The 26,502-nt window shown below is 39.1% G+C and overlaps 1 protein-coding gene across 3 annotated transcripts in view; it reads left to right on the plus strand.

Annotated features, from left to right (window-relative positions):
* LOC126481582 (chromatin target of PRMT1 protein-like) overlaps nt 1–26,502 on the plus strand; it is a 55,339-nt gene that overhangs the window by 7,566 nt on the left and 21,271 nt on the right. For all 3 annotated transcript variants that reach the window (XM_050105453.1, XM_050105459.1, XM_050105445.1), the window contains exons 3-4: nt 12,754–12,904; nt 13,078–13,210. In XM_050105453.1, coding sequence (XP_049961410.1) covers nt 12,754–12,904; nt 13,078–13,210 — 284 coding nt within the window. The remainder of the gene's footprint in view (nt 1–12,753; nt 12,905–13,077; nt 13,211–26,502) is intronic.

Here is a 26,502-nt window from a genome sequence, read left to right on the forward strand (position 1 = left end):
CGCCACTTCCTAACTTTATGCTGGTTCATCACATCGCCGTAAATGGCAGTCAGATGAAGCTGTATTTCAACCGGATGGTCCTTTTAAGAAAGCGATTAACCAAGCACATTTCATATCTGGTAGTGGATTGTTCATCTCTAACAGTGGACACAGCCAAACTGAATAAACTACAGAGCCAAAGACTGCAAGTTGAGGAAGGGAAGCCTACTCTACCACCTTCTGTTGCTAACTAGTGAAAAATTTCGTCCATACTGCTGCAAATGACAAACGGTCTTTAATTCTTGGACAATCCTCAAAAGTGGTGTTGCCAGTGGGACAACACAGAAAGTTCTGACTAGAAGGGTTCCTGGTCTGAGAAGTCTGGTTGGCTACCCGAGAGATTGTGTTTATGACATTTTTACTATTGCTACTGTTTTGTATCGGCTGACTTTGGTTGATATGTACACTTTATGGTTTTATTTTTTATTGTAGTCTGTACAGTGTGTGTGTGTGTGTGTGTGTGTGTGTGTGTGTGTGTTTTCATAATTTGAGTGTTTCTGGTATATTAGAAGTTGGTGTTAATACAATGCTGCACTATCATGAGGTCATGCAACACAGCACAGTTACATAATGTGTCAAAGCAGATGCGTTGTACCACAAACTTCGGTTGACCCATGTAGGTTTCTGGATATGCTATAGATCAATCTGATACCACAACCAAGACTTCAAGAGAAAGGGGTGGGGCACACCGTCACATTCAAATACAAGCCTTGCTTTGTGTGTCACATTTGTTTTTGTTGCTGATTAAATTTTTGGGCGTGTTTTGTCTTGGCTTACACTGGGGCAGGTCAAACTTACTGACTTGCGGTATACAACAGATTCTATCAGTGAGTTTTGTGTCAAGTTTGATGTGACCTGTTGGAGAGTTGTATAGGGTTGCCAGTGATACCTAAATAGATGACTTATGTTGAAATAAATATTGATTAATTCACATGAAAATTGAAATTTTGATTACAGTGACAACATAGCTTGAGACTTGAAGTGATAGGTTTAGTTTCCATGAAAAAAAATTGTGTGTTTTTGCTGATCTTTTTTTTCTACACTGTTGACTGCCTTTTATTTATCCTGCAAACCAGTAGGTATTAGTTCATGTACTGTCATGTTATTGTTACATCATTCCTACTAAGAATTGCCTGCTGCTCTGCCACCTCCACTGCCAATCATTGCTAGTGCCAACTGTTAAACATTCACTTTGAGGTATGCTCATGATGACCCTTTGTGAAGCTTCTCAGCATCTTGTGATAGCATGATGCTAGTTAGGGACATTCTAGTCACTTTTCAAGGGACACGAATTTGGAGGTACACTCTACCTTCAGCGGATGACTCGTGTAGTAAGAAACTTACAGGATAAACTTAGCCTCTTTTATCCTCTTTTAGTCAATACTAATTGCATAATAGTAGTGATAAATTACGTATCATTGACCTTTTGGCACTGAATGGACATTGGCACGATTATATTATAGTAACAGAACCACAATAAAATTGATTATGTAATGATATGTAAAGTACAATACAGTTGTTGCTGTAAGTGTTGTAAAACAGTATCATTAGAAGAGAGAATTAAACAAATCAGTCTGAAGATTATAGGAAAGTTCTTATAGAATATAAATATTTTTGGATTACAGGAGACCAGTCTGTGAAAAGTAAGAAGCAGAAACATTGTGTTGTTGATAGGCACACATAACAGAAAGAAAACATGCTAACTTTCTGAGTTATTCTTTGATGAGATACAAAACACACACACACACACACACACACACGCACACAAAACACACACACACGCGTTCCCCTAGTGTGCGTGCGTGCGTGCGCGCGCGCATGTTGACAACTTAATGCTTCTGCTTTTTGGTGAGTGGTCTCCTCTAATCCAAAGGCAGTTACAAATCAATGTAAAGGATACCCTTAGGTTTCACTAGCTTTAAATTGCTTCACGGTAAGGGACTGAAGAGTAAGTACACTAAGTACAGTTTCTATACATGGGGAAACTGTAGCTTACTAGATAACTGGACCTGATTAGACTGTCCTCATTCAGAATGTTATGGCCACACTCACACCATAATGTCAAATTATGGTTGAACAATTACAGTAGTTGCCTTATGCAGTGCATGACATACCATGAATGTCAGTGCTCATTGTTGATGAGGTCATTTAATTCTTGCAATGTTGTCTAAAGCACTCTCTGCCATTTTTGTGTGCTACAGTGTTTTCAAGATTTCACAGCAATTGCAGGTCTATTGGATTTATGTGGTCTGCAAGTGTTGGAACAGGATCCCCTCCCCCCTCGTGCGTGATAATGTGGTTCCCTGCTGCTTTCCTTGGCTTATGAGATTTTTCAGTGATCATAACACTGTTTTAATTGCTTATTCTATTTACTTTCTGTTGAACCTTGCAGATGCTAAGTCACTGCAATAAAGTGCAGCATTGATGTCAACATTCATGGCTGCTTTGACCTGATGCAGTTTGTGTCAGCTGTGTCAAGATTTTGTTTGACAATGCTCTGCATCACATTCGATCTATCACAGTTTGTCTCAAATTGCACTGGGAATATTTCATCAAATGTGGCTTTGATTGTCTGTAATATGCTACTGTCTGCATCAGTCAGTGACATGTTTTGATATATTTACTGCCATTCAATAGCAATAGATAACAGTCGGGTTTGACTGTATCACAACTTTGTTTTGCAAGTTGAAAGCAAGGTAGGAATATGTTGTTTACTTGCTGTGTATCTCAATGATCATTGTACTGTGATCTGCAAGCATTGATTCGGCCATTCTAGTCTTGTAGTTAAACTACTTAAATTTATGGTTGTGTTACTTTGCTATAATGGTCCATAGCTGCTTGGTAGGTTGATGAAGGCTCTTTGCCACTATTCTCGCCAAGACACGTGTCGTAATTACTACATTTAGCAATTATTTGCTTTCAGACACATTTGGTTAGGCTGTTCCATCATGTGTGCCCACTGGGTGGTAGTGGCATGCTGTGTGCACAGCCAAGCAGTGACATGCAAATGGCTCGCATGCGGACAGTCAGGGAGCCGCTGCAAATGAGTTGCATGTGAATAGTTAACACCATGCATATCCCAAAACCGGGTAGTGAGAAGACCATGAGCAAGCAGATACATTGTAATGGGATGTGTTCAACAGAAATATTAAGTTCAACTGAAAAATACTGATACTTTATTGGGTTTCTGAAGCAGGACTCCTTTTTGTCATTACAAGATTCAAAATATTCATAGTGAGGCTCCTTGCTGCTGCAGTACACAGAACGATCTTCGGTGCTGGGTCATGGAGCTGGGACCTTTCTGCAGTTTTTATCCTTATCATTACAGAAAACAAGTTTTAACAACAATATTTTGAGCTAAACATTTATGTAATGTTATCTGCTTCCTGTGAAGTTTCAGAAACTCTTTTGCATGAATATCATGATACTGTCTTAACAAATTTGTTATGTTGTAAGATCTGTCATTGAGCAGACTGCAGTTTTGCAAATGAGTCAGTTCTAATTGCATTTCTGAAGGAACAGTATGTGATGCAGTGGAAAATGATGTGCTAAATGAAATGTTTTTTCTTTTCTTTTCCTTTTTTTTCTTTTAAGGCTGCGCAGGTTCTAACCTTGTGTCAAATGACTTGACAGAGTTGCACAGTATTTTCTTGATAAGCTGTGAAACATGAAGGTAATAGTAGCGATGAAAAGCTTTTCCTGTAGCAAATCGCTTTTCAAATGGACAGAGTTTGGCACACGAATACTTTGGTTTTCTCATACATGTTAAGAGTAAACAAGATACTTTCCTTGAAGTGACAGACTTGAGTGCACTGTAATATCAATGAGAAAAGCCAGTTCCCTGTTCATTTGTTGTCACTAAGTGCTGTCTGCATTGCTAGTGCACAGAATTACTGCATTTATCGGACTTTGTCTGTTAAGTGAACAAAAGAGTACTTTGAGTATTGTATATTCAGTTTCAGTTGCTAGGGTAGTGAGCAAAGACCTGTATCCAAAGTAAGTAAATAAAGAGTATTTGCTGTTGTAATGTAATGTGCGAGAAAGTTAAAGACTCAGATGTCACTGGATACTTGGTGTTTCGATTTCGCAATTGCAGTGGCGGCTTTGTAGTGGGGTAAGCTACAGTCTGTAGGTTGCAGGGAAATATATATTTCCAAATTCTTTAAAAAATTTTGTTGCCTTCTCACATTAACCCCTGGGAGGCTAGAGTTAACACCTTGCTGTAATGACACAGGAAAATATTATGCCAACAGCTAAAATGTGAATTATTCTTTGGTAATGGCTTTTCAGTTCACCTAATTGGTAAATAGACCTCGTGCTGCACTTCTTTCTGAAAACAAAGCTATAGTTGATCCCACTTCAATGCAATGGGATTCTGATTCACTATAGTTAGAGAAGAGATACTGAATTTAATTGATGAAAGGAGGAAATACAAAAATGCAGTGAGTGAAGTAGGCAAAAAGGAATACAAACGTCTCAAAAATGAGATCGACAGGAAGTGCAAAATGGCTAAGCAGGCATGGCTAGAGGACAAATGTAAGGATGTAGAGGCTTCTCTCACTAGGGGTAAGATGGATACTGCCTACAGGAAAATTAAAGAGACCTTTGGAGAAAAGAGAGCCACTTGTATGAATATAAAGAGCTCCGATGGAAACCCAGTTCTAAGCAAAGGAGGAAAAGCAGAAAGGTGGAAGGAGTATATAGAGGGTCTATACAAGAGGGATGTACTTGAGGACAATATTATGGAAATGGAAGAGGATGTAGATGAAGATGAAATGGGAGATACAATGCTGCGTGAAGAGTTTGACAGAGCACTGAAAGACCTGAGTCGAAACAAGGCCCCGGGAGTAGACAACATTCCATTAGAACTACTGATGGCCTTGGGAGAGCCAGTCCTGACAAAACTCTACCATCTGGTGAGCAAGATGTACGAGACAGGTGAAATACCCTCAGATTTCAAGAAGAATGTAATAATTCCAATCCCAAAGAAAGCAGGAGTTGACAGATGTGAAAATTACCAAACTATCAGTTTAATAAGTCATAGCTGCAAAATACTAATGCGAATTATTTACAGACGAATGGAAAAACTGGTAGAAGCTGACCTCGGGGAAGATCAGTTCGGATTCCGTAGAAATGTAGGAACACGTGAGGCAATACTGACCTTACGACTTATCTTAGAAGAAAGGTTAAGGAAAGGCAAACCTACATTTCTAGCATTTGTAGACTTAGAGAAAGCTTTTGACAATGTTGACTGGAATACTCTCTTTCAAATTCTAAAGGTAGCAGGGGTAAAATACAGGGAGTGAGAGGCTATTTACAATTTGTACAGAAACCAGATGGCAGTTATAAAGAGTCGAGGGGCATGAAAGGAAAGCAGCGGTTGGGAAGGGAGTGAGACAGGGTTGTAGCCTCTCCCCGATGTTATTCAATCTGTATATTGAGCAAGCAGTAAAGGAAACAAAAGAAAAATTTAGAGTAGGTATTAAAGTCCAGGGAGAAGAAATAAAAACTTTGAGGTTTGCCGATGACATTGTAATTCTGTCAGAGACAGCAAAGGACTTGGAAGAGCAGTTGCACGGAATGGGCAGTGTCTTGAAAGGAGGATATAAGATGAATATCAACAAAAGCAAAACGAGGATAATGGAATGTAGTCGAATTAAGTCGGGTGATGCTGAGGGAATTAGATTAGGAAATGAGGCACTTAAAGTAGTAAAGGAGTTTTGCTATTTAGGGAGTAAAATAACTGATGATGGTCGAAGTAGAGAGGATATAAAATGTAGACTGGCAATGGCAAGGAAAGTGTTTCTGAAGAAGAGAAATTTGTTAACATTGAGTATAGATTTAGGTGTCAGGAAGTCGTTTCTGAAAGTATTTGCATGGAGTGTAGCCATGTATGGAAGTGAAACATGGACAATAAATAGTTTGGACAAGAAGAGAATAGAAGCTTTCGGAATGTAGTGCTACAGAAGAATGTTGAAGATTAGGTGGGTAGATCACATAACTAATGAGGAGGTATTGAATAGGATTGGGGAGAAGAGAAGTTTGTGGCACAATTTGACTAGAAGAAGGGATCGGTTGGTAGGACATGTCCTGAGACACCAAGGGATCACAAATTTAGCATTGGAGGGCAGTGTGGAAGGTAAAAATCATAGAGGGAGACCAAGAGATGAATATACTAGCAGATTCAGAAGGATGTAGGTTGCAGTAGGTACTGGGTGATGAAGGAGCCTGCACAGGATAGAGAAGCATGGAGAGCTGCATCAAACCAGTCTTAGGACTGAAGACCACAACAACAAATAGTTTACTTACATCACCAGCAAAACTCTCTTTTACTGATTTTACTTTAAGCTAAAGGCTGTAATTCAAGTTTCACAGGAAAAGAAACTGTTTGCAGTCTAATTAATGAAATGAAAGTAAAGTTTACTTAGATTATATTTTATCATTCCACTTAATTAGGATTCATTCGTTATTTGCATTTTCCCACAAGTTCTTCAATGCTCAGTGCTCTCTCCTTAAAACTTGTCAAGAAAACCTTGTCACCGGAGACATCACATTTTATTTCTTTGTCCAAGAAAACGAGAGCGTTCTGAAGAATAAGAAATTAATATATTGCCATGTCCAAGATAATTATTGTTTTTTATAGTTAAATATATGCTGCAGATTTTATAAAATTCATTGGCGCTGATGAGTTTTTCTCAATTGCCCAATGATGTCATTCGACAGCTGATGTGCTCTCTATTGGGTCCTTCTTAATCCCAACGGCTGGTAATAGTCTCACCTCTCTCAGATCATTTCTCTCCCTCTCTCCATTGTTTGTGACCTGAAAAAGAAAATAAAACCCATTTTTACTACTGCTTTCTTTTTACCTACCTAATTTAAATTGTATTCCATTTTTGTCCTACAAGAAATCGTGCATTTCATTGGGCAAAAATATAAGAAATAAAAAAGGAAAACTTTGCTGGTGAACAAAATTCGCCTGAAAGTGTGTATGCAAAAAGCGTTCCCCGAAAGCATCTCCTGTTTCATTTGTGTATATAGGTTGGTTTTCTAATGAACTGCAAAGAATATGTGGAGAACTATGCTCTACTAAACCATTATACTGAATAATGATGTGTGTCACTGTATACTGCTTCCATATAGCAAAAATACCAGTAACTGGTGATGATTGGCATTGTGGTACCTTACAGAATTCACACATTCTACAATGACCTTCAGGACGTTGCCATATTATGCACTTCCTGTCCAGAGGGCTTCCTGATGGATAAAACAATATATATTTGATATGTATTTCGCAAATTTATCTTGATTTTTGCTTTCATACAACACACAAAACCTTGCCGACTGTCAGCTATCTGAGGTGCTCAACCTGCCACAGAACAGGTTGTGTCCCATGGGAAACATATTTTCAACGGATTCAAACGCCATTCCAAACATTTTACGACGTGGTTGTGTAGTCCAAAGGTATATCATCTAACAGCTCCTGGAAAACCTTTAGTTCTGAATCAATACCCCACACAAATATAGCAAGCTGCATGTAGTCTGTTACAGTGGTATTTTCCTTAAGTGTTAATGAATAAGCTCTGGAAGCATGACCTTTCTCCTTCAGTTGGTTTTCCAGATCTTTACACGTGTCTTGGGTCTGCTGTCTGCTATGATCTCCCCTCTGCCAAAACTGTTCAAAAATATTCTCTCTGTTTTCTAGGATTAACTTATTATGACATTTCAGTCAGCATAGGTTGGAATCGCATTCAGGCTTTGCTAATATTATTAGCTACAAGCAACATTAGATGGCAGTGCTCCCAACTCCATAGCAAGGAAAATAAATAGTAAAGTTTCCCTGTACAAACTTCGGAACTACGGTTATGACTTTAATTGTGTTGCCATTCTCCCAGGAAAACAACATAACATAACATAACTTTGCACCAGTGAATAAGTTCCTTCGGTGACTTATGATATTCCGAAGATTGCTATTGCTGCTTAACTTATGGCGCTAGAGATACAATTAACATACAGGAGAAAAATAGTGAAGTAACAATTATAGTGAACATCGTCTCAGTTTGGCCATTTTTGGGCTTATGATATTAATAGATGGAATGATATTAATAGATGGAGTTGTCAGTATTTCTCAAACATATAAACATTAAATTTTTTCAAGTGTTTAGATGACACTTTTCATTTGAAGCTCTCAACAGTGAAGAATTTATCAAGAACATCCACGATGAATTTTGCTTTGGTGGTTAATCTGCTTTGACCCGTGGCTTCATATTTCAGGTAAATAGCATAGTTTACATGACTTACTAAGACAACCATAGAGAACTTTTAATAACAGTTGTATCACATCCTTCAAGATGGTGACAACCGTAGAGATCATTAGTCTCGAACAACCATGAAAAACGTGAAATATTTCAATTACCCAATGAAATGCAATCAACGGAACAACTGTGGGAAATAGGGGATTTTTGGGTGGGGATAAAGTAAAACAAAGGAGAATAAAACTAACATCTTTGCAAAGCAACCATATAATCAAAAAATCATGTACATGAATTCTTTGAGGATGAACCAATCAAAGGAAAAAGGAAAAACACACAATTGGAATTGGGTATTTTGCTTGATCTCTATAGCTTAAACGAAGACAGTGATACTGGACATCTCCCCACAGAACAATAACAGAATCTGATAATAGCGCATACAGATTTCTGTAGAATAAACCAAACAGAAAATTCCTAAAAACTCACAATAGGCAATCAAATATTTCACTTGACCTATGTAGCTTGAAGGAAGACAGAGATATCGGACATGCCCTCGCAAAACAAAAACATATCAAAAAAGAATAGAATACACCAAATAAAAAAATGCAAAATACACACAGTTGGAATCAAATATTTTGCTTGATGTAGAAAGAAAACAGTGAAACCAAAAACACTACACACAAGCATAAAAAACAGTACCACAATTTTAACTAGACCTATATAGCTGAAATGCAGGCATCAAACCCCCCCCCCCTTTTTTTTCCTCCTCTCATGAGCTATCCAAATTTTGCTTCATAAATTCATAATTTAAAATTTATAAGTAACTGTTCAAACCAGAAACATTCACTTGTATTGACAGTGTAATTGCTGGTATGAATTATGCCTACATAGTTTTCAGTCAGTGGTATGCAGGAAATAAAAATTGGTTAATTTGAAAAAAAGGGGGGAGGGTACTAATTTCCATGTTTGATGCAAAACATGTTGGTCACTAAGAAACACTTTCTCTGATATTATGTAAGCAAATGTATACTTCAGAGTATGGAAGAAATTCTTGCAAAATTAGTAACTATCACATCTTCAGGTTTGGAGTTCCATTGGTGCCATAATTATTAAAGTATGTGTGTCATATAATAGGGGAAAGATTTGTTGTCACAATTGAGGTGTTCCATATATGAAAGTACATTTCTCATTTATTGACTGTAATAAAAACTTTCATCAATCTCAATAATCATTTTTGGGGGGAAAGTACATTCATAATGAACAACAGCTTTCCTCATATATCCAGAAACAAACCAAACAAAGCAAAAAGTTGCCTAGCAAGAGAGCCCAATGTCAAAAGAAGACAGTAATTACTAATAAAAATTGGAACTAACATTGAAACTTCCTGGCAGATTAAAACTGTATCCCGGACCAGGACTCGAACTCGGGACCTTTGCCCGGGCAAGTGCTCTAAGAACTGAGCTACCCAAGCACAACTCATGACCCGTTCTCACAGCTTCAGTTCTGCCAGTATCTCGTCTCCTACCTTCCAAACTTCACAGAAGCTCTTCTGAAACCTTTCAGAACTAGGACCCCTGGAAGAAAGGGTATTGCAGAGACATGGCTTAGCCACAGCTTGGTGGATATTTCCAGAATGAGATTTTCACTCTGCTGCGGAGTGTGCGCTGATATAAAACTTCAAAACCTTGCAGAAGAGCTTCTGTGAAGTTTGAAAGGCAGGAATCGAAGTACTGGCAGAATTGGAGCTGTGAGGACAGGTCGTGAGTCGTGCTTGGATAGCTCAGTTGGTAGAGCACTTGCCTGCGAAAGGCAAAGGTCTTGAGTTCAAGTCTCGGTCTGGCACACAGTTTTTTATCTGCCAGAAAGTTTCATATCAGCAGTGCACACTCCACTGCAGAGTGAAAATCTCATTCTGAAAGTAACATTATAAGACAGAAATGGGGAAGAAAGCTTACAAACTCCTGAGTCTTAAGGTAAATACAAGCACTGTGAGAAAGATCCTGGCAACTTAGGAAGTTCAGTGTTAGAATTGGAGTGTATATTCATGATCAGATGAATTAACCAGCACCTTAGTAGAAGCTTGTAACTTTTGTGACTTGTAGTAGTATGGCTTAAGACACTGTAAAGTGTTGTGGACCCATCCCGCCCGCTCTATGACTGTTCAGCCACAACTCAGAACTACCAGAAATCTTAATCAAAGTCATACTTATCTATCTCAGTATGGGCTCTTGGACTCAAATTGAGTGTAGTGACATAGGGACCACACAAGCTCATCATGTTCTTAGTGTTTCACAGTCCATTCTGGCACAGTTAAAGAATGATAAGTGGTGCATTCTCATACACTAGGTATATGTTGTCTGTGTTGTGCTTTTGGTGAACAGTGTAAGAATACCTTCACCAACTGCCCTGAACAGTTCCCTGACGGCAAGGAAGATGCCTTGCTTCTTGTGGCTTGTGACATTCCTGTACCATTCTGTCGGGGTGTACTAATGTGCACTGATACTCATTAGTCTGAGCAACCCTTTTTCCATTATTTGAGTGGCCAATCAGATGTTTCTCACATTAAAGTACTTCAGCACACTCTTTACGTGGTGGTATTGGAGAACCTTGGTGATCCCACGACCTTGGAGGTGGGATGTGCTATGCTTCGGACACCCTTGATTTGGCTGAAATCTGCACTCAAATGCATGGATGTCACATGCCTTGTTCAGTTTGCAGTCAGCTATTGTGCAGATTGTCAGTGCAAGATCTCACAAGATCCCACTCATGTGAAATGCCAAGCCATCCCATCCCTCAAGTGTGCTCCAAGACAACAGCAGTTTGTTAATTCAGTTGAGCATGAATGTATATGCAATGTGTGTTCTGCTCTGGAAGTGTTAAATTTTGTCTGTTTATTTGCTAAATTAGTTGTTTGGTCTATGCGCACACACACATTCTATTTTTCTTCAATAGCTTAATTTCCTTTATCCAGGTGTGTGCTGTAAGTGATAGTCATTTGACAAAAATGTGTCTTAAGTTTTAATTGGCCTTAGATACAGATATTTACTTCATCACATTCAGTGATTTCATGTGCACTTTTGAAAAAAAATATAAAGGAATTTTTTTGCATATATGTTTATATAGAGTTCTATAGTGTTCTCAGAAAATAGTTTAAAACAGACGGTGTTATGTTATCAATAAAAACAATTAAAATGTCTGTTTTTCGTTGCAGTTTCAGTACTGTGTTCGCTATTTATGTAGAGGCAATATGGGAATGGAAGATGTTATTCCAAAACACTTGAGATACCATACTTTTTCTAGGCACTTTATGAATTTTTTCGAATGCTGCAGTTGTTACAGACAGCTTTTCAGAGACCTTTTATGTACTACATCGTAAAGCAAAAGATGAGACATGATGCCAGATTTGTTGTAATAAATTGGCTGCCAGTCAAAAGCTGCTGCTAAATGAACTGAAGCACTGTCTAACAATGAAGGTGGTGAATATGTAAAGCTGTGCCTGCTGTAAAAATTGTATCAAATGGTGATAAGATTAGCCAAAGGTACTTCAACAGGAAAAGGAAAAAAAAGTGCAATGGATTCTATTAGTGAAAACAAAGCCGCCTTTCAAGAAAATAAATGGAAGCAATTTCATAAAAGTTGAGGTCGTTTACATTTTTCTGTGTACATTTACATCAGCTCACAGCAAAAAAGAAAGAAACAGTACAGTAATGCTGGTGTGCCAAATATACAATGGTGGAAAGTTCAAAATATAAAAGGTGACTTTGTATAACAAGACTGCTGTAACTTTAAGCATTGATGTATTGTACTGTATGTTGTTCTGATATTTAAATAAAGAGTTTTGACAGTGCAATTCAGTTCAGATCAGCCATCCTTGAAAAAAGGAAGGTCTGATTTCAGCATATTACTGGCCATGTGTATTGGAAAATGAGGATAATATTAATATTTACCAAGCAGATTTTTGATTGAAATGGCCATATCCAATCTGCTCAATCATGTTTTTCCAATTTTGTAATAGAGCACTCATGCAGAAGCAGGAGTGAAGTATGGGCAAAGGCATAATTGCTTTAGAAAGTGGGATTTGTGAACAGGATCCTAATTTTTTTTCCATAATTGTCACTTTTTCTCTTTAGCTGTGAACTGCTTATAAGGATATTAACTTAAGTTTTCAGTTAGTCATTAAATATCCAGTTCTCATCGCTGTTAACAAAATGAAACAAAGACTGCCCTTACACAATGTTAAGACTCTAAGCAAAATTGAAAGGGTCACCGAAATAAGGCTCTGAAACAAACTGGCAGCAGTTTTTATCATTATTTGGGGCATCAGCAGCTTATGTCAAGAAAGTGATAAAGCAGTGTGAACTAACATAAAAAGGCACTTTGGATGCATTTAAATGGCTGAATTTAACACACAGAGCACACAGTAAGCCCCATTTATTTAGATGTGGGTCCTTTCTTAATGGCACAGCTTTACATACCTGAGGAGAAACCGAGAGAATGCAATTCGAAATATTCGAGAGAATGCAGTGCTTCAACACCAAGCATCAGTGAAGAATCGCAGACTTGTGCAGCAGATGGAACGTCGTCCAGCTGTTGTGGCAGCTCTTAAATTGAAAAAGGTAGGAAAAAACTTTTATTTTAGAGCGTAATCCTTCTACTGTTGCCAGTTAATGTGGTTTCAAAATATTGGCCTATTTTCAGTTATAATTTTATTTTTACTGTCTGGAATTAATCTAACAAATGACCAATGTGTTTACGTGAAGTCTTACAAATGTTTACATAAATTTTACAGAGGAGCATGCGGCAACGTCTTGGTCAGCGCTTGGGAAACACCAGCATTAAGGATCGATTGACATTAAATGTATCATATCGTGGAGGTCGTATGAGGGCAAGAAGTCGTTCCCGTGGAATGTCAAGAGGAAGAGGTAATTAATGTTTTGTGTGTTTGTCCACATTTGAAACACTGTACTTTACATGTTCTTCAACTTGGTACTGCATGTGGCATGTGCTGGAAGTAAATGCAAGTGAGTCTACCTATTCATTCCTCTAGTTCCTGCAATCTCTGCAAGAAGTGTCAAGTTACGCTGCGCATGTGCTACTAGTTCATTGAGTGATACCTTCAATTGAGGTGTTATTGCTGTGGTCCTCAGTCCAGAGACTGGTTCGATGCAGCTCTTCATGCTACTCTGTCCCATGCAAGCCTCTTCATCTCCGAATAACTACTGCAACCTTCTGAATCTGCTTAGTGTATTCATCTCTTGGTTTCCCTCTATGATTTTATCCTCCACACTTCCCTCCAATACTAAATTGGTGATCCCTTGATGCCTCAGAATGTGTCCTACCAATCGATCCCTTCCTGTAGTCAAGTTGTGCCACAGATTCCTTTTCTCCCCAGTTCTTTCAGTACCTCCTCATTAATTACGTGTTCTACGTATCAGATCTTCAGCATTGTTCTGTAGCACCACATTTCAAAAGCTTCTATTCTCTTCTTGCCTAAAGCGTTTATCGTCCATGTTTCACTTCCTTACATGGGTGCACTTCATATAAATACTTTCAGAAAAGACATTCTGACACTAAATCTTTACTCGGTTTAACAAATTTCTCTTCTTCAGAAACACTTTCCTACCCATAGCCAGTCTACATTTTATATCCTCTCTACTTTGACCATTGTCAGTTATTTTGCTCCCCAAATAGCAAAACTCATTTACTACGTTAAGTGTCTCATTTCCTATTGTGATTTCTTCCGCATCACCTGATTTAATTTGACTACTTTCCATTATCCTCATTTTGCTTTTGTTGATGTTCATCTTATATCCTCCTTTCAATACACTGTCCATTCCGATCAGCTGCTCTTCCAAGTCCTTTGCTCTGTGACAGAATTACAATATCACCGGCACACCTCTTCTTCTCCATGGATTTTAATTCCTACTCCAAATTTTTCTTTTGTTTCCTTCATTGCTTGCTCAATATACAGATTGAATTACATTGAGGATATGCTACAACCCTGTCTCAACTCCCTTCTCAGTCACTGCTTCCCTTTCATGCCCCTCGACTCTTATAACTACCATTTGGTTTGCATACAAATTGTAAATAGCCTTTTGCTCCCTGTATTTTACATCTACCACCTTCGTAATTTGAAAGAGTGTTTCCAGTCAGCATTTTCAAAACCTTTTACCAAGTCTACAAATGCTAGAAACATAGGTTTGCCTTTCCTTAATCTATCTTCTAAGATAAGTCTTGGGGTCAGTATTGCCTCATGTGTTTCAATATTTCTACGGAATGCAAACTGATATTCTCAGAGGTCGGCTTCTACCAGTTTTTCCATTCGTTTGTAAAGAATTCGTGTTAGTATTTTGCAGCTGTGACTTATTAAACTGATAGTTCGGCACTTTTCACATCTGTCAACATCTGCTTTCTTAGGGATTGGAATTATCACATTCTCCTTGAAGTCTGACAGTATTTCGCCTGTTTCATACCTCTTGCTCACCAGATTGAAGAGTTTTGTCATTGCTGGCTCTCTCAAGGCTATCAGTGGTTCTAATGGAATGTTGTCTATTCCCAGGGCCTTGTTTCCACTTAGGTCTTTCAGTGCTCTGCCAAATTCTTCGGGCAGTATCATATCTCCCATTTCATCTTCCTCTACATTCTCTTCCATTTTTATCATATTGCCCTCAGGTACATCGCCCTTTGCGTAGGACTGGTTTTCCATCTGAGCTCTTGATGTTCATATAGTTGGTGGTTCTCTTTTCTCCAAAACACACTTTCATTTTCCTGTAGGCAGTATCTATCATATCTGTAGTGATACATGCTTCTGCATCCTTACATTTGTCCTCTAGCCATCCTTGCATAGCCATATTTCACTTCCTGTCACTCTCATATTTGAGACGTTTGTATTCCCTTTTGTCTGCTTCATGTCCTGCATTTTGTATTTTCTTCTTTCATCAATTAAATTCAGTATCTGTTCTGTAACCCAAGGATTTCTAGTAGCTCTCATCTTTTTACCTACTTGATCCTCTGCTGCCTTCACTATTTCATCTCTCAAAGCTTCCCTTCTTCTTCTACTGCGTTTCTTTCCCCTCTTCTTGTCAACTGTTCCCTAATGCTCTCTCTGAAACTCTCTACAACCTCAGGTTCTTTCAATATATCCAGGTCCCATCTCATTCCTCCGTTTTTTGCAGCTTCTTTGGTTTTAATCTACGATTCATAACCAATAAATTGTGGTCAGAGTCCACATCTGCCCCTGGAAATGTCTTGCAATTAAAACCTGGTTCCTAAATTTCTGCCTTACCATAATATAATCAATCTGAAACCTTCCAGTGTCTCCAGGTCTCTTCCACGTATATGATCTTGTTTCATGATTCTTAAACCAAATGTTAGCTATGATTTAATTGTGCTCTGTGCAAAATTTCAGCAGACGGCTTCCTGTTTCATTCCTGTCCCCCAGTCCATATTCACTTACGACTTTTCCTTCTCTTACTTTTGCTACTATTGAATTAGGTTTGGGCTTCGTGTCTATCTTGGCTACAATAATGCATTCACTGTGCTGTTCATAGTAGCTTCCCTCCGAATGTCACTAATTCCCACTGTTGATGTAATCTGTTGTTTTAATTCACTTATTAGTAGTGTTACATTCCAGATATGTCTTAATTTATTTCATAATTTCTGTACACTCTCATAGTTTGTGCTACTAAGCTCAAGCATTGTTAAAATGTTGTTCATTGAAACCCCCTCCCCCCAGTGTCCATACTTTATTTAGTGTTCTGCCCAAAGGCCGATCTTTGCACAGTTGCTCGCCGTGGCCTGTTGTCTGTAGCTCTCTATAGTTGCATGTAGTTACCACTTCCTTTAACGTCCTTCACCGTCTTGTATCGTGCCCATGCTTTCAGTCTTCTCCTGCACACTAATCGCAATGCACTCACCATCAAACGGTTCCTTCGCAGCAGTGGCCAAGCTAATTCTTCGGTCTTTTTCATATAACTGACTATAGTGTTCTTTTCTCCCCTATTCTTTCAGGCACTTGTTTGTTGATCAGCCTTTGTACTCAACAAATCCTTCCATCCTCGTCCAACCCAAATCTTAAAACCTTCAAACATCCTTTTGTCCTGTCTTCTCAGTGTTTATATTTCAGCTTCATCAGCTGTAGCACTCCAGACAAAACATTTGGCTTTTCCTGAGCTCTTTATATATCTTCTCTTTCTAATTAAAAGCTTCCTTGTCTACTGCAAGTTGAGCTTTCAAACAATGAAAATGCCAGGTTAAAAAAAGGGTAGCTTGCTACTCACTGTAAAGACGATTGAATCAAAACTCTTTCTCTACAATGCCCTTCTGGCTTTCCATTCAGTGCTCTGTTTGGTACTTGTGACAATGTGACTGCATGAGAAAATAAACTGGTAGTCATATGTCATTCACACTTCATCTGCTACTGAAAGTAGCACACACAAAATGTTAAAGTGGCTTGCAGATCAATAAGATAAAGACATAGTGCATGGTGCATCGTGCTGTCCCTTTCTTCCAAAACAAATATCGCTTTTTTTTCAACTAAGTATTTTGCAATTTTTTCCTCTTGCTACTTGTTAAAAAACATCTTACGTACCTCAGGCATTTCATTTCCAGCCCTTACTCAATTACTGTTTGTTGTAAGTATAAATTATTTACCAATCTCCTCCCCTTCCAAATCAACTCCTTTCTTCTTCAAATTACTCTCCAGTTTGCTTCATTGTACTATCTTTTAAGTCTTTTCTAGGTCAACAAATAAGAGTATAAGTTTCTCCACCTCTCTTTCCTGTACTTCTTAGTAATCCAGTTCTCTTGTTCTTTCACTCTTTCTGAATCAAAACTCTTTCTCTACAATGCCCTTCTGGCTTTCCATTCAGTGCTCTGTTTGGTACTTGTGACAATGTGACTGCATGAGAAAATAAACTGGTAGTCATATGTCATTCACACTTCATTGTATTCGTCTTTTCTTAATTGGTATCATTACCGTTGCCGTAAAGTCCTCTGACCATTCTCCTTTTTTGTATATCTCATTACAAGGTTGGACTGTTTCTCCTGCCTCAGCCTCCCAAGCTCTTCACCACTTCTGTTGGTAATTCGTCAGTTCCACATGCCTTTTTATTTTACATGTTAGTTGGTGGTTTTGCATTTCTTCATCAAAATACCATACTCTTTTTCTGTCATTGTGAAGATTCGCCTTTTCTTCACTCTTTATGTAGCTTGATCATTCATACATCTCGTGCACATACTGTAACACTATTTCAAGTGCTGCACAGGACAATCACAAGCATTTTTCGTGAAGTTCATCACTCAGTACTTATTTAAATAATATATACAATGCATTCAGATGGGTTCTTGCAAAGAATTAAAGATTACTTACATAAATTTGTTTTTTAAATTGTATTGAAATCAGAAAACTAAACTTCTGTATGGGACATGAAAAGTACTTTTGCACCACACGCATATGTATAGATTCCAGAATTTCTGTTCATTTATTTGAATTACAAACCTGCTTTTTTAAATACAAGTATATGAAGAGTTAAACACTTTGGACAAGCAATAATTAAACCTAAAACTTGAAATTTCGCCTCGATAAATACTAAGAACACTAGTTCAGTATGACACACTCTCGGTTCCATAGATGACTTGTGCAAATCCTGTTGTTATTAATGCAATTTTTTAGACTCTATCAAACTGAATTGGTAAACAAATTACTCAGTTGAAAACTTAATGGTATTTTTTAGAACTTTTTGTTTTCTATTTAAAATTGAGGTGAGTTAACTTGCAGCACAGTTACAGTCCCAAGTTTGAACAGACCTGTAATAAGATGTATTACCTTTTTAATGATCTTCGGCAATTTATTGGTTTCAAATTTTTTTCATTTTTAATGAAAGAAATGTTACTTTTGTCTAATATGAAGAACTTGTTTTGTTTTTAAGTTGGTTCAGAAAAATATAGCTTATCTTCTCCATTTTCAGCACCACTTTCACAGATGCCGTAGATTTTATGTTTTTGACCTTTCTCACCTAAAAGTTCACTCCAGGCCCAGGTTGTAAAATTTGTTACTTGTTCAGCAACCAATATCTGTAGCATTCCAGTTTCTTGAGATCCATTTTGCTTTCTTGTCTCAAATTCATCATTTTGTGCATTTTTAATGAAGCAGGGAAATTTATACAATGTGTCCCACAAACACACTTTGGCAATTCTCCTGAAACTGCACCATGTAGTTTATGATGTTTGACGTGGCAATACTACACTCTGCAACATTGTTAGATGCAACAGTGTTTGGCTGGAGCGCACTGTTTAGTGACAGTGTATCACTATTCTGTTGAAGAGTGTGTATTTCTTGTGAAACAGTATTATATTACTGGTTCCATTAAGACATGTAAGTGAATGTTTGTTGAACAGTTTGGTGACCAGCTTATACTGCCTTAATGCTGGGTACAGAAGTTAATGAAAACGGTGGAGAGCTTTGGAACAGTGTTGGATCGTCACGTTGGGGGTCAGCCACCACTATCAGAAGAAAAAGTGACTGACGTGAAACAACGATTGTTGGCCTGTCCTGCAAAGTCAGTTTGACATTTATCTCAGGAATGTGGAGTGTCACAGCACATTTCACAGATCTGCTGAAGAAAGCCGCCATGTATCCATATAGATTCACAATTGTTCAGAAACTGAATGTCAAGACAAAAGAATTACATTTTGCCGTTGGTTTCAGCAATAAACTTTCAGGATACACATTTGTAGTGTAATGAAAGTCCACATGCACTCGTGGAGCAACTCTTGCATTTACAAAAAACTGGTGTGTTCTATGTGATTCACAGCGTTGCTTTATCGGGCCAATTCTTTACGAGTCTACTGTGAAAAGTGCAATTTTCGTCAAAATGTTTCACCAATTTGTGAACCAGTTGGACTTGCCCTCGGCTGGTAATAACGGGATGGTGCTACATGTCACATGTCCTAAGCGATTAAGGCTGAAGTCTAATCATTTTTCCTTGGTAGAATGATTTCGAAAGGATTGTGGCATCCAAGGTCACCTGATTTAACACTACCTAAGTTGTTCCTCTGGGGTGGTCTAAAAGGCAAGGTGTACAGGAACAAAACACTCAACTTATAAGATTTAAGAGAACATCATCCATGAAATGCAGGCAGTGGCACTAGAGGTTCTAGCAGCAACATTCCAGAATCTGTAACATTGTGTTCACCTGAGTTTACAAGTTGAGGGCGGTCACTTCCAACACCTGTTGTGATTCGCCTTTATTTCCACATGAACAAGGTATGGCACGTTCATTTCGTTTCCTGATTTTTATGCAAAGCCTTCAATTGCAATTTAAGCAAATGTTTATTTGTGGGGCGTCTTTTGAGTGGGAGACACCCTGTATTTAATATTTCGCTTCTCAATTTCTGATACTATGTCAGCAGTGGTACTATTAACTTCTACAGCCTTGGTTGCAAACCAGCAACAGTCCTTTTTTTCATTCAATTTCTGTATCATAGTCAACTTAATAATTGAACTGGGATTGAAGCTTAGACATGCAATTTTTACACTTCATATATGAAATCAACATGCAAGATTCACTTTTTACATTGCAGACTACATGTTCCAGTAACTCCGTACCTCTTAGAATTATCCCAGTTTTCATAGCATTCACCAGATAATCAAAGTTAGCATGGTATCTACAGACAGTTTGAGTGTATCAGATACCAACAATTTTTTTTGTCTTAATGCATAACAAGTAGTCTTTTTTTATGAGCTCCATTTTAGTGTCTTCCAAAAATTGCTTCCTCAATTGAGAGAGCCATGTAACCTTTCTGCAAAACTGTGCAGTTCTTGCTCTCGAGATCATTTAACTGATTTTGGGTTAATGGTGTGCTTCCAGATGTTCTGCAGAGTCGTTGTTTCTATTTTATGCAGAATGTTGTGCTTATTTGCTTAATATTTTGTACACACAGTATTCTGCATAAAATAGAAATAGCAGCTCAGCAGAATACCTGGAAGCACACTATTAGCATATTTTGTAGTTGAAATGTCTGAAGTATCTTTTTTACATTGTTACCATCTTTTGCAAAGTTTGTGGAGATTTGTATGAACTTAAATAAGGTTCTGATACGGATATTTTGCTGACTTCAGCACTTAATCTTTTCATTTCTCTGTACTACTTTTCATGATTATTTCTTCCTCAATTCATCATCATCAGCCAATTCAATCATTAGATGATGTGGCCTCTTCGAGTCGTGGATTCAGGTAGGCTTTCAGAAGTCTTCTGCAAGTGGGATGGTCTTGGGCAGTTCTGTGCCAGGTGTTACCAGCGATCTTCTTGATGTCTTTGTCCCATCTGTCTGGTGGTCTTCCTCTAGGCCTCTGGTGCTCTCTTGGACTCCACTCCAGTACTAGCTTCATCCGTCTGTTGTCTTTTCTTCTTGCGATGTGGCAAGGAACCTGCTCTTTCTAAGATGTCATTAACCTTTGTCACAGACCCGATGTCATCTGCCCTTTATTTGTCCTTTCTTGTATAGCCCAGCATTGATCTCTCCATGGCTCTCTGTGCTGTCCTAAGTTTCCCCTTTGTAAATGAGTTCAGTGTCCATGTCTCCTCAATTACCCTTGCTTTTATACCGGGATATTTCCTAAGTTCTATTCTTTCCTGTCCTTTCTTCGCAGTTTCTCTGTGTACAGCTAATTTTGAAGGATTTGCTCTTTAGTTATGCAAACTCTCCTTTACTCCCCCCCCCCCCCCCCCCCCTCTCTCTCTCTCTCTCTCTCTCTCTCTCTCTCTCTCTCTCTCTTCATTTTATTGCACATTATATGCAACAGTAACCAAGTATTGTTAATATACAACAGTGTATTAACCTCTTAAATACTGATACAGTGCTATAGATTGTACAAAAATAAAACTTTAATTATACACAGAGCTGACAAGAGTAATGGGATGGTGATACGCATGTATACGTGTGGCAGTAGTATGGCATACACAAGGTATAAAAGGACAGTGCATTGGCAGTGCTGTCATTTGTACTCACGTGATTTATGTGAAAGGTTTCCGATGTGATTATGGCCACATGACTGGAATTACCAGACTTTCAACATGAAATGATAGTAGGTGCTAGGTGCATGGGACATTCCATCATGGAAATCGTTATTGAATTCAATATTCGAAGATCCACAATGTCAAGAGCTTGCCGAGAATACCAAATTTTAGGCCCTACCTGTCACCGTAGGCCTTCATTTAATGACCAAGAGCAGCCGTGTTTGTGTAGAGTTGTCAGTGCTAACACACAAGCAAGGCTGCGTAAAATAACCGCAGAAATAAATATGGGATGTATGATGAACATATCTGTTAGAACATGGTGGTGAAATTTGACTTTAATGGCCTTGGCAGCAGGCTGACGGAGTGCCTTTGCTAACAGTACGACAGTACGACATCACCTGCACCGCCTTTTCTGGCTCGTGACCATATTGGTTGGACCCTAGACACCTGCAAAACAATGTCTTGGTCAGATGAGTCCCAATTTCAGTTGCTGAGAGCTGATGGTAGGGTTCGAGTGTAGCATGGACCGTGAAGTCGTGGACCCATGTTGCCAAAAAGATGCTGTGCAAACTGATGGTGACTCCATAATGATGAGGGCTGTGTTTACACGGCATGGACTGTGTCCTCCGGTCCATGTGCGGCAACTTGGGAGACCATGTGCAGCAGTTCCTGTACTTCATGTTCCCAAACAACGATGGAATTTTTGTGGATAACAATGTGGCATGTAACTGGGCCACAGTTGTTCATGATTGGTCTGAAGAACATTATGGAAATTTCAAGCAAATGATTTAATCACCCAGACTGTCCTAAATGAATTCCACCAAACATGTACGGGATATAATTGAGAGGTCAGTGCATGCACAAAATACTGCACCGGCAACACTTTCGCAGTTATGGACGGCTACAGTGGCAGAATGGCTCATTATTTCTGCAGGGGACTTAGAATGACTTTGTTGAGTCCATGGTATGTCAAGTTGCTGCACTGTGCCTGGCAATAGGAAGTCTGACATGATAGTGGGAGATATCACATGACTTTTGTCACTTGAGTGTATCATTCACAAAAGAATTCCACCACAAGACAGGCCCTGTGTGGCACCAATTTTTAGAAAACAAATCAAAATTGTTTGTTTAAAATTAACTTGCTAAGACTGTTAATATTGTTACTTATCCACGTAACTTCTGTGGAGTAAGATATTTTTGCATTAAATTCTTCTTTTGTTGTCACAACTAAATCAGTGTTTTTAGTTGTGTATGGGCGGACATAACCATAGATTTAAACTTATAATAAAATTCCTCTAATACTATGACAAAAAAAAATCTCCTGTGAATTATGTACTATTCACAGGAGGGCCACAGCGATCAGTAAGTTAATTTGAAGATGAAAATTAGGTATGTAATGTGAGGACAAATTCTTTGAAAACTAAAATGAACAATTATAACTGTAATCTCTACTTTGTAGCTCTCAGAAAAAAATATCTTGAAATTACGTGCATTTTCCCTCGCAAAACAGATGGATATGTGTGTGTGTGATAGTGTATACCTGTCCTTTTTCCCCCTAAGGTAAGTCTTTCCGCTCCCGGGATTGGAATGACTCCTTACCCTCTCCCTTAAAATCCACATCCTTTTGTCTTTCCCTCTCCTTCCCTCTTTCCTGATGAAGCAACCGTTGGTTGTGAAAGCTTGAATTTTGTGTGTGTGTTTGTGTTTGTTTGTGTGTCTGTCAACATGCCCACATAGAACGCTTCCCACATAATGGGAATGACCAGCAACAAACTGTCCATTCACATGAACGGACACAGGCAGACAGTGTTTGTTGGTAATGAGGATCACCCTGTGGCTAAACATGCCTTGGTGCACGACCAGCACATCTTGGCACAGTGTTACACCGTCCGGGTTATCTGGATACTTCCCACTGATACCAACCTATCAGAACTCCGGAGATGGTAACTTGCCCTTCAATGTATCCTCTCTTCCCATTACCCACCTGGTCTAAACCTCCGCTAATTTCAAGTTGCCGCCCCTTGTACATAATTTGTCACTCAACATCATCTTTGCCTCTGTACTTCCGCTTCGACTGACATCTCTGCAAAAACTCTCTGCCTTTATAATGTCTGCTTGTGTCTGTATATATGTGTGTGTGTGTGTGTGTGTGTGTGTGTGTGTGTGTGTGTGTGTGTGTGGGTGCGCGCGCGAGTGTATACCTGTCCCTTTTTCCCCCTAAGGTAAGTCTTTCCGCTCCCGGGATTGGAATGACTCCTTACCCTCTCCCTTAAAACCTTTCGTCTTTCCCTCTCCTTCCCTCTTTCCTGACGAAGCAACCATTGGTTGCGAAAGCTAGAATTTTGTGTGTATGTATGTGTTTGTTTGTGTTTCTATCGACCTGCCAGCGCTTTCGTATGGTAAGTCACATCATCTTTGTTTTTAAATATATTTTTCCCGCGTGGAATGTTTCCCTCTATATATATATATATATATATATATATATATATATATATAAAAAACAAAGATGATGTGACTTACCAAATGAAAGTGCTGACAGGTCGACAGACACACAAACATACACACAAAATTCAAGATTTCGCAACAAACTGTTGCCTCATCAGGAAAGAGGGAAGGAGAGGGAAAGACGAAAGGATGTGGGTTTTAAGGGAGAGGGTAAGGAGTCATTCCAATCCCAGGAGCGGAAAGACTTACCTTAGGGGGAAAAAAGGACAGGTATACACTCGCGCGCACACACACACACACACACACACACACACACACACACACACACACACACACATATCCATCCGCACATACACAGACACAAGCAGACATTTGTAAAGGCAAAGAGTTTGGGCAGAGATGTCAGTCGAGGCGGAAGTACAGAGGCAAAGATGTTGTTGAAAGACAGGTGAGGTATGAGCGGCGGCAAATTGAAATTAGCGGAGATTGAGGCCTGGCGGATAACGAGAAGAGAGGATATACTGAAGGGCAAGTTCCCATCTCCGGAGTTCTGACAGGTTGGTGTTAGTGGGAAGTATCCAGATAACCCAGACGGTGTAACACTGTGCCAAGATGTGCTGGCCATGCGCCAGGGCATGTTTAGCCCCTGGGTGATCCTCATTACCAACAAACACTGTCTGCCTGTGTCCATTCGTGCAAATGGACTATCCATTACATCGAAAGGACTTATGGCCCACCAGTTTCTTGCAGACATAGATGATTAGCTCCTGACCTTCTGGCTATCACAAATGCAGACTACAACTCTGTACTCAAAGAAGTCATTATTCACCCTTCTAACAGTTTGTGATCTTCACCTAGTATGCAAGAAGTGTGGTGCCACAGTGTGTGGCACCTATGTGGTGATCACGGTGCTAATGCAGGGACGGTGCCAAACGGATATCCAATATCCCTGTTAAGAGATGATGTGTATGCTCTGTGTGTTGTGACTTCGTTTAATGCGCTAGACTGTCCAGAGGCTTTCACGCAAATTCCCATGGCAGAAGAGGAGGACATTCCAAAAACAGGCATAATCGTGATGTTGGCTTGTTGAAGTGGGTCTTCATGATATTTACTCCATGCTATGCTGCAAGAGTTGTCATTCTGTTTTGCCTACTTAGGCGACATCCTCGTTTTTTTGGCCACTTTGAAACAGCACCAGCAACAGTTGATGGAAGTCTTTAAACATAGGAACAACATGGTGTGGTGTTGAATACTGCTGTGTATTTATTCAACCACAAATTATCTTTTTGGGCCATCTAATTTTGTCATCAGGATCACTAATGCATCCTGAGGAAATAGAAGCCATAATGAAAATTTTGTGTCCTGAAATGATTAAGAAACTAAATCATTTTCTAGAAATGCCTAATTTTTTTGGCATCATCTGCTCCACTGGACCCAGGTGCAAAAACTATTGATTGTATCATTTTCTGAAACTAAAACTAAGGCAAATTGTCCAATCCAGTGGACAGATACAATGAGCCATACCTTTGAAGCACCAAAGGAAACCGTAACAAGTGCCTCACTTCTGGCACATCCCTCATTAGATGCACCTCATGCATTGGTGGTAGATGCTAGCTGGACTGCTATCGATGCAGCATTACAACAGCTTCAAATGAAATGACTCCGTTTCAGAGACTTCACTGGCCTAATACAGATATGATTTTTTTATGTATATAGACTGAAGCAGCTAGTGATAATTTCTACCAAGGCTGGGAATTGAACCTGGTTCTCCTGCTTACAAAACAGGTGCACTAGCCACTAAGCCATCTTGGCACAGCAGTTTGCACAATTGCATTGATTACCCTGGCACGCGTCCCTCCTCGATACAGATTCTCACTGTTGCCCCAGTCTACTTTAAATTCCCCCTTACACATGAATAGAACTGCCAAAGCTCACCATGTTCTGGAATAATATCTCAGCATCGATCATAAATGGGGATCCAGACTGCATTCCAGGTGCTGGTACATACACAAATGAAATTACGCAATTTTAGAGACTTTACTGTCTCATACAGATGTTATTTTGTGTGTAAAGGGAAATTTCAAGTACGCTGGGGTGGCAGTGAGAATTTAGATCGAGGAGGGCAGCATGCTTGGTTAATCCATGCAGTTGTGTTAACTGCTGTGCCAACATGGCGTAATGGCTAGTACACCTACCTAATAAGCAGGAGAACTGGGTTCGATTCCTGGCCTAGTACAAATTTTCACTTTCTGTTTCAGTCTATAAACATAAAAAAAATTACAACAGTTAATCGATTGTACGTGGTAACCACTCGCCCTCGTGAAGCATCCAAACATCACACGAAACAAACCTATGTGCATCGTGTTTTACAAACATGTACATGTAATATTACATGCAGCTGGTGTCAAACCACTTCTACAACCACCTTACACAAGCCCACATTGTGTTGTCGAAAGAGCACAAACTCTGAGCATTCTAGTGAATGGTAAAACTACCACAGTCTTAATTGACACATTGACATGAGCTTACTTGTTCTCGGAAGTACCACCAACACATGTACCACAGAACCGGTCTCAACCTTGTCCTCATCCTCAAGCATAGCCATATTCACCCAAAGCAGACCCATTACCTGTACATAGAACACATTCCGGGCGTTGATTGCACCTCCCAGCAAGATTTTTCGATGACACTCTGCTCCTCGTGAGGGGGCTGACGTGGCAAACAACCTTGTCATTTACTGTCGGCTGCTG

This window comes from Schistocerca serialis, chromosome 1 (assembly GCF_023864345.2).
Source record: "Schistocerca serialis cubense isolate TAMUIC-IGC-003099 chromosome 1, iqSchSeri2.2, whole genome shotgun sequence".
In the NCBI taxonomy this organism is placed as follows: Eukaryota; Metazoa; Arthropoda; class Insecta; order Orthoptera; family Acrididae; genus Schistocerca; species Schistocerca serialis.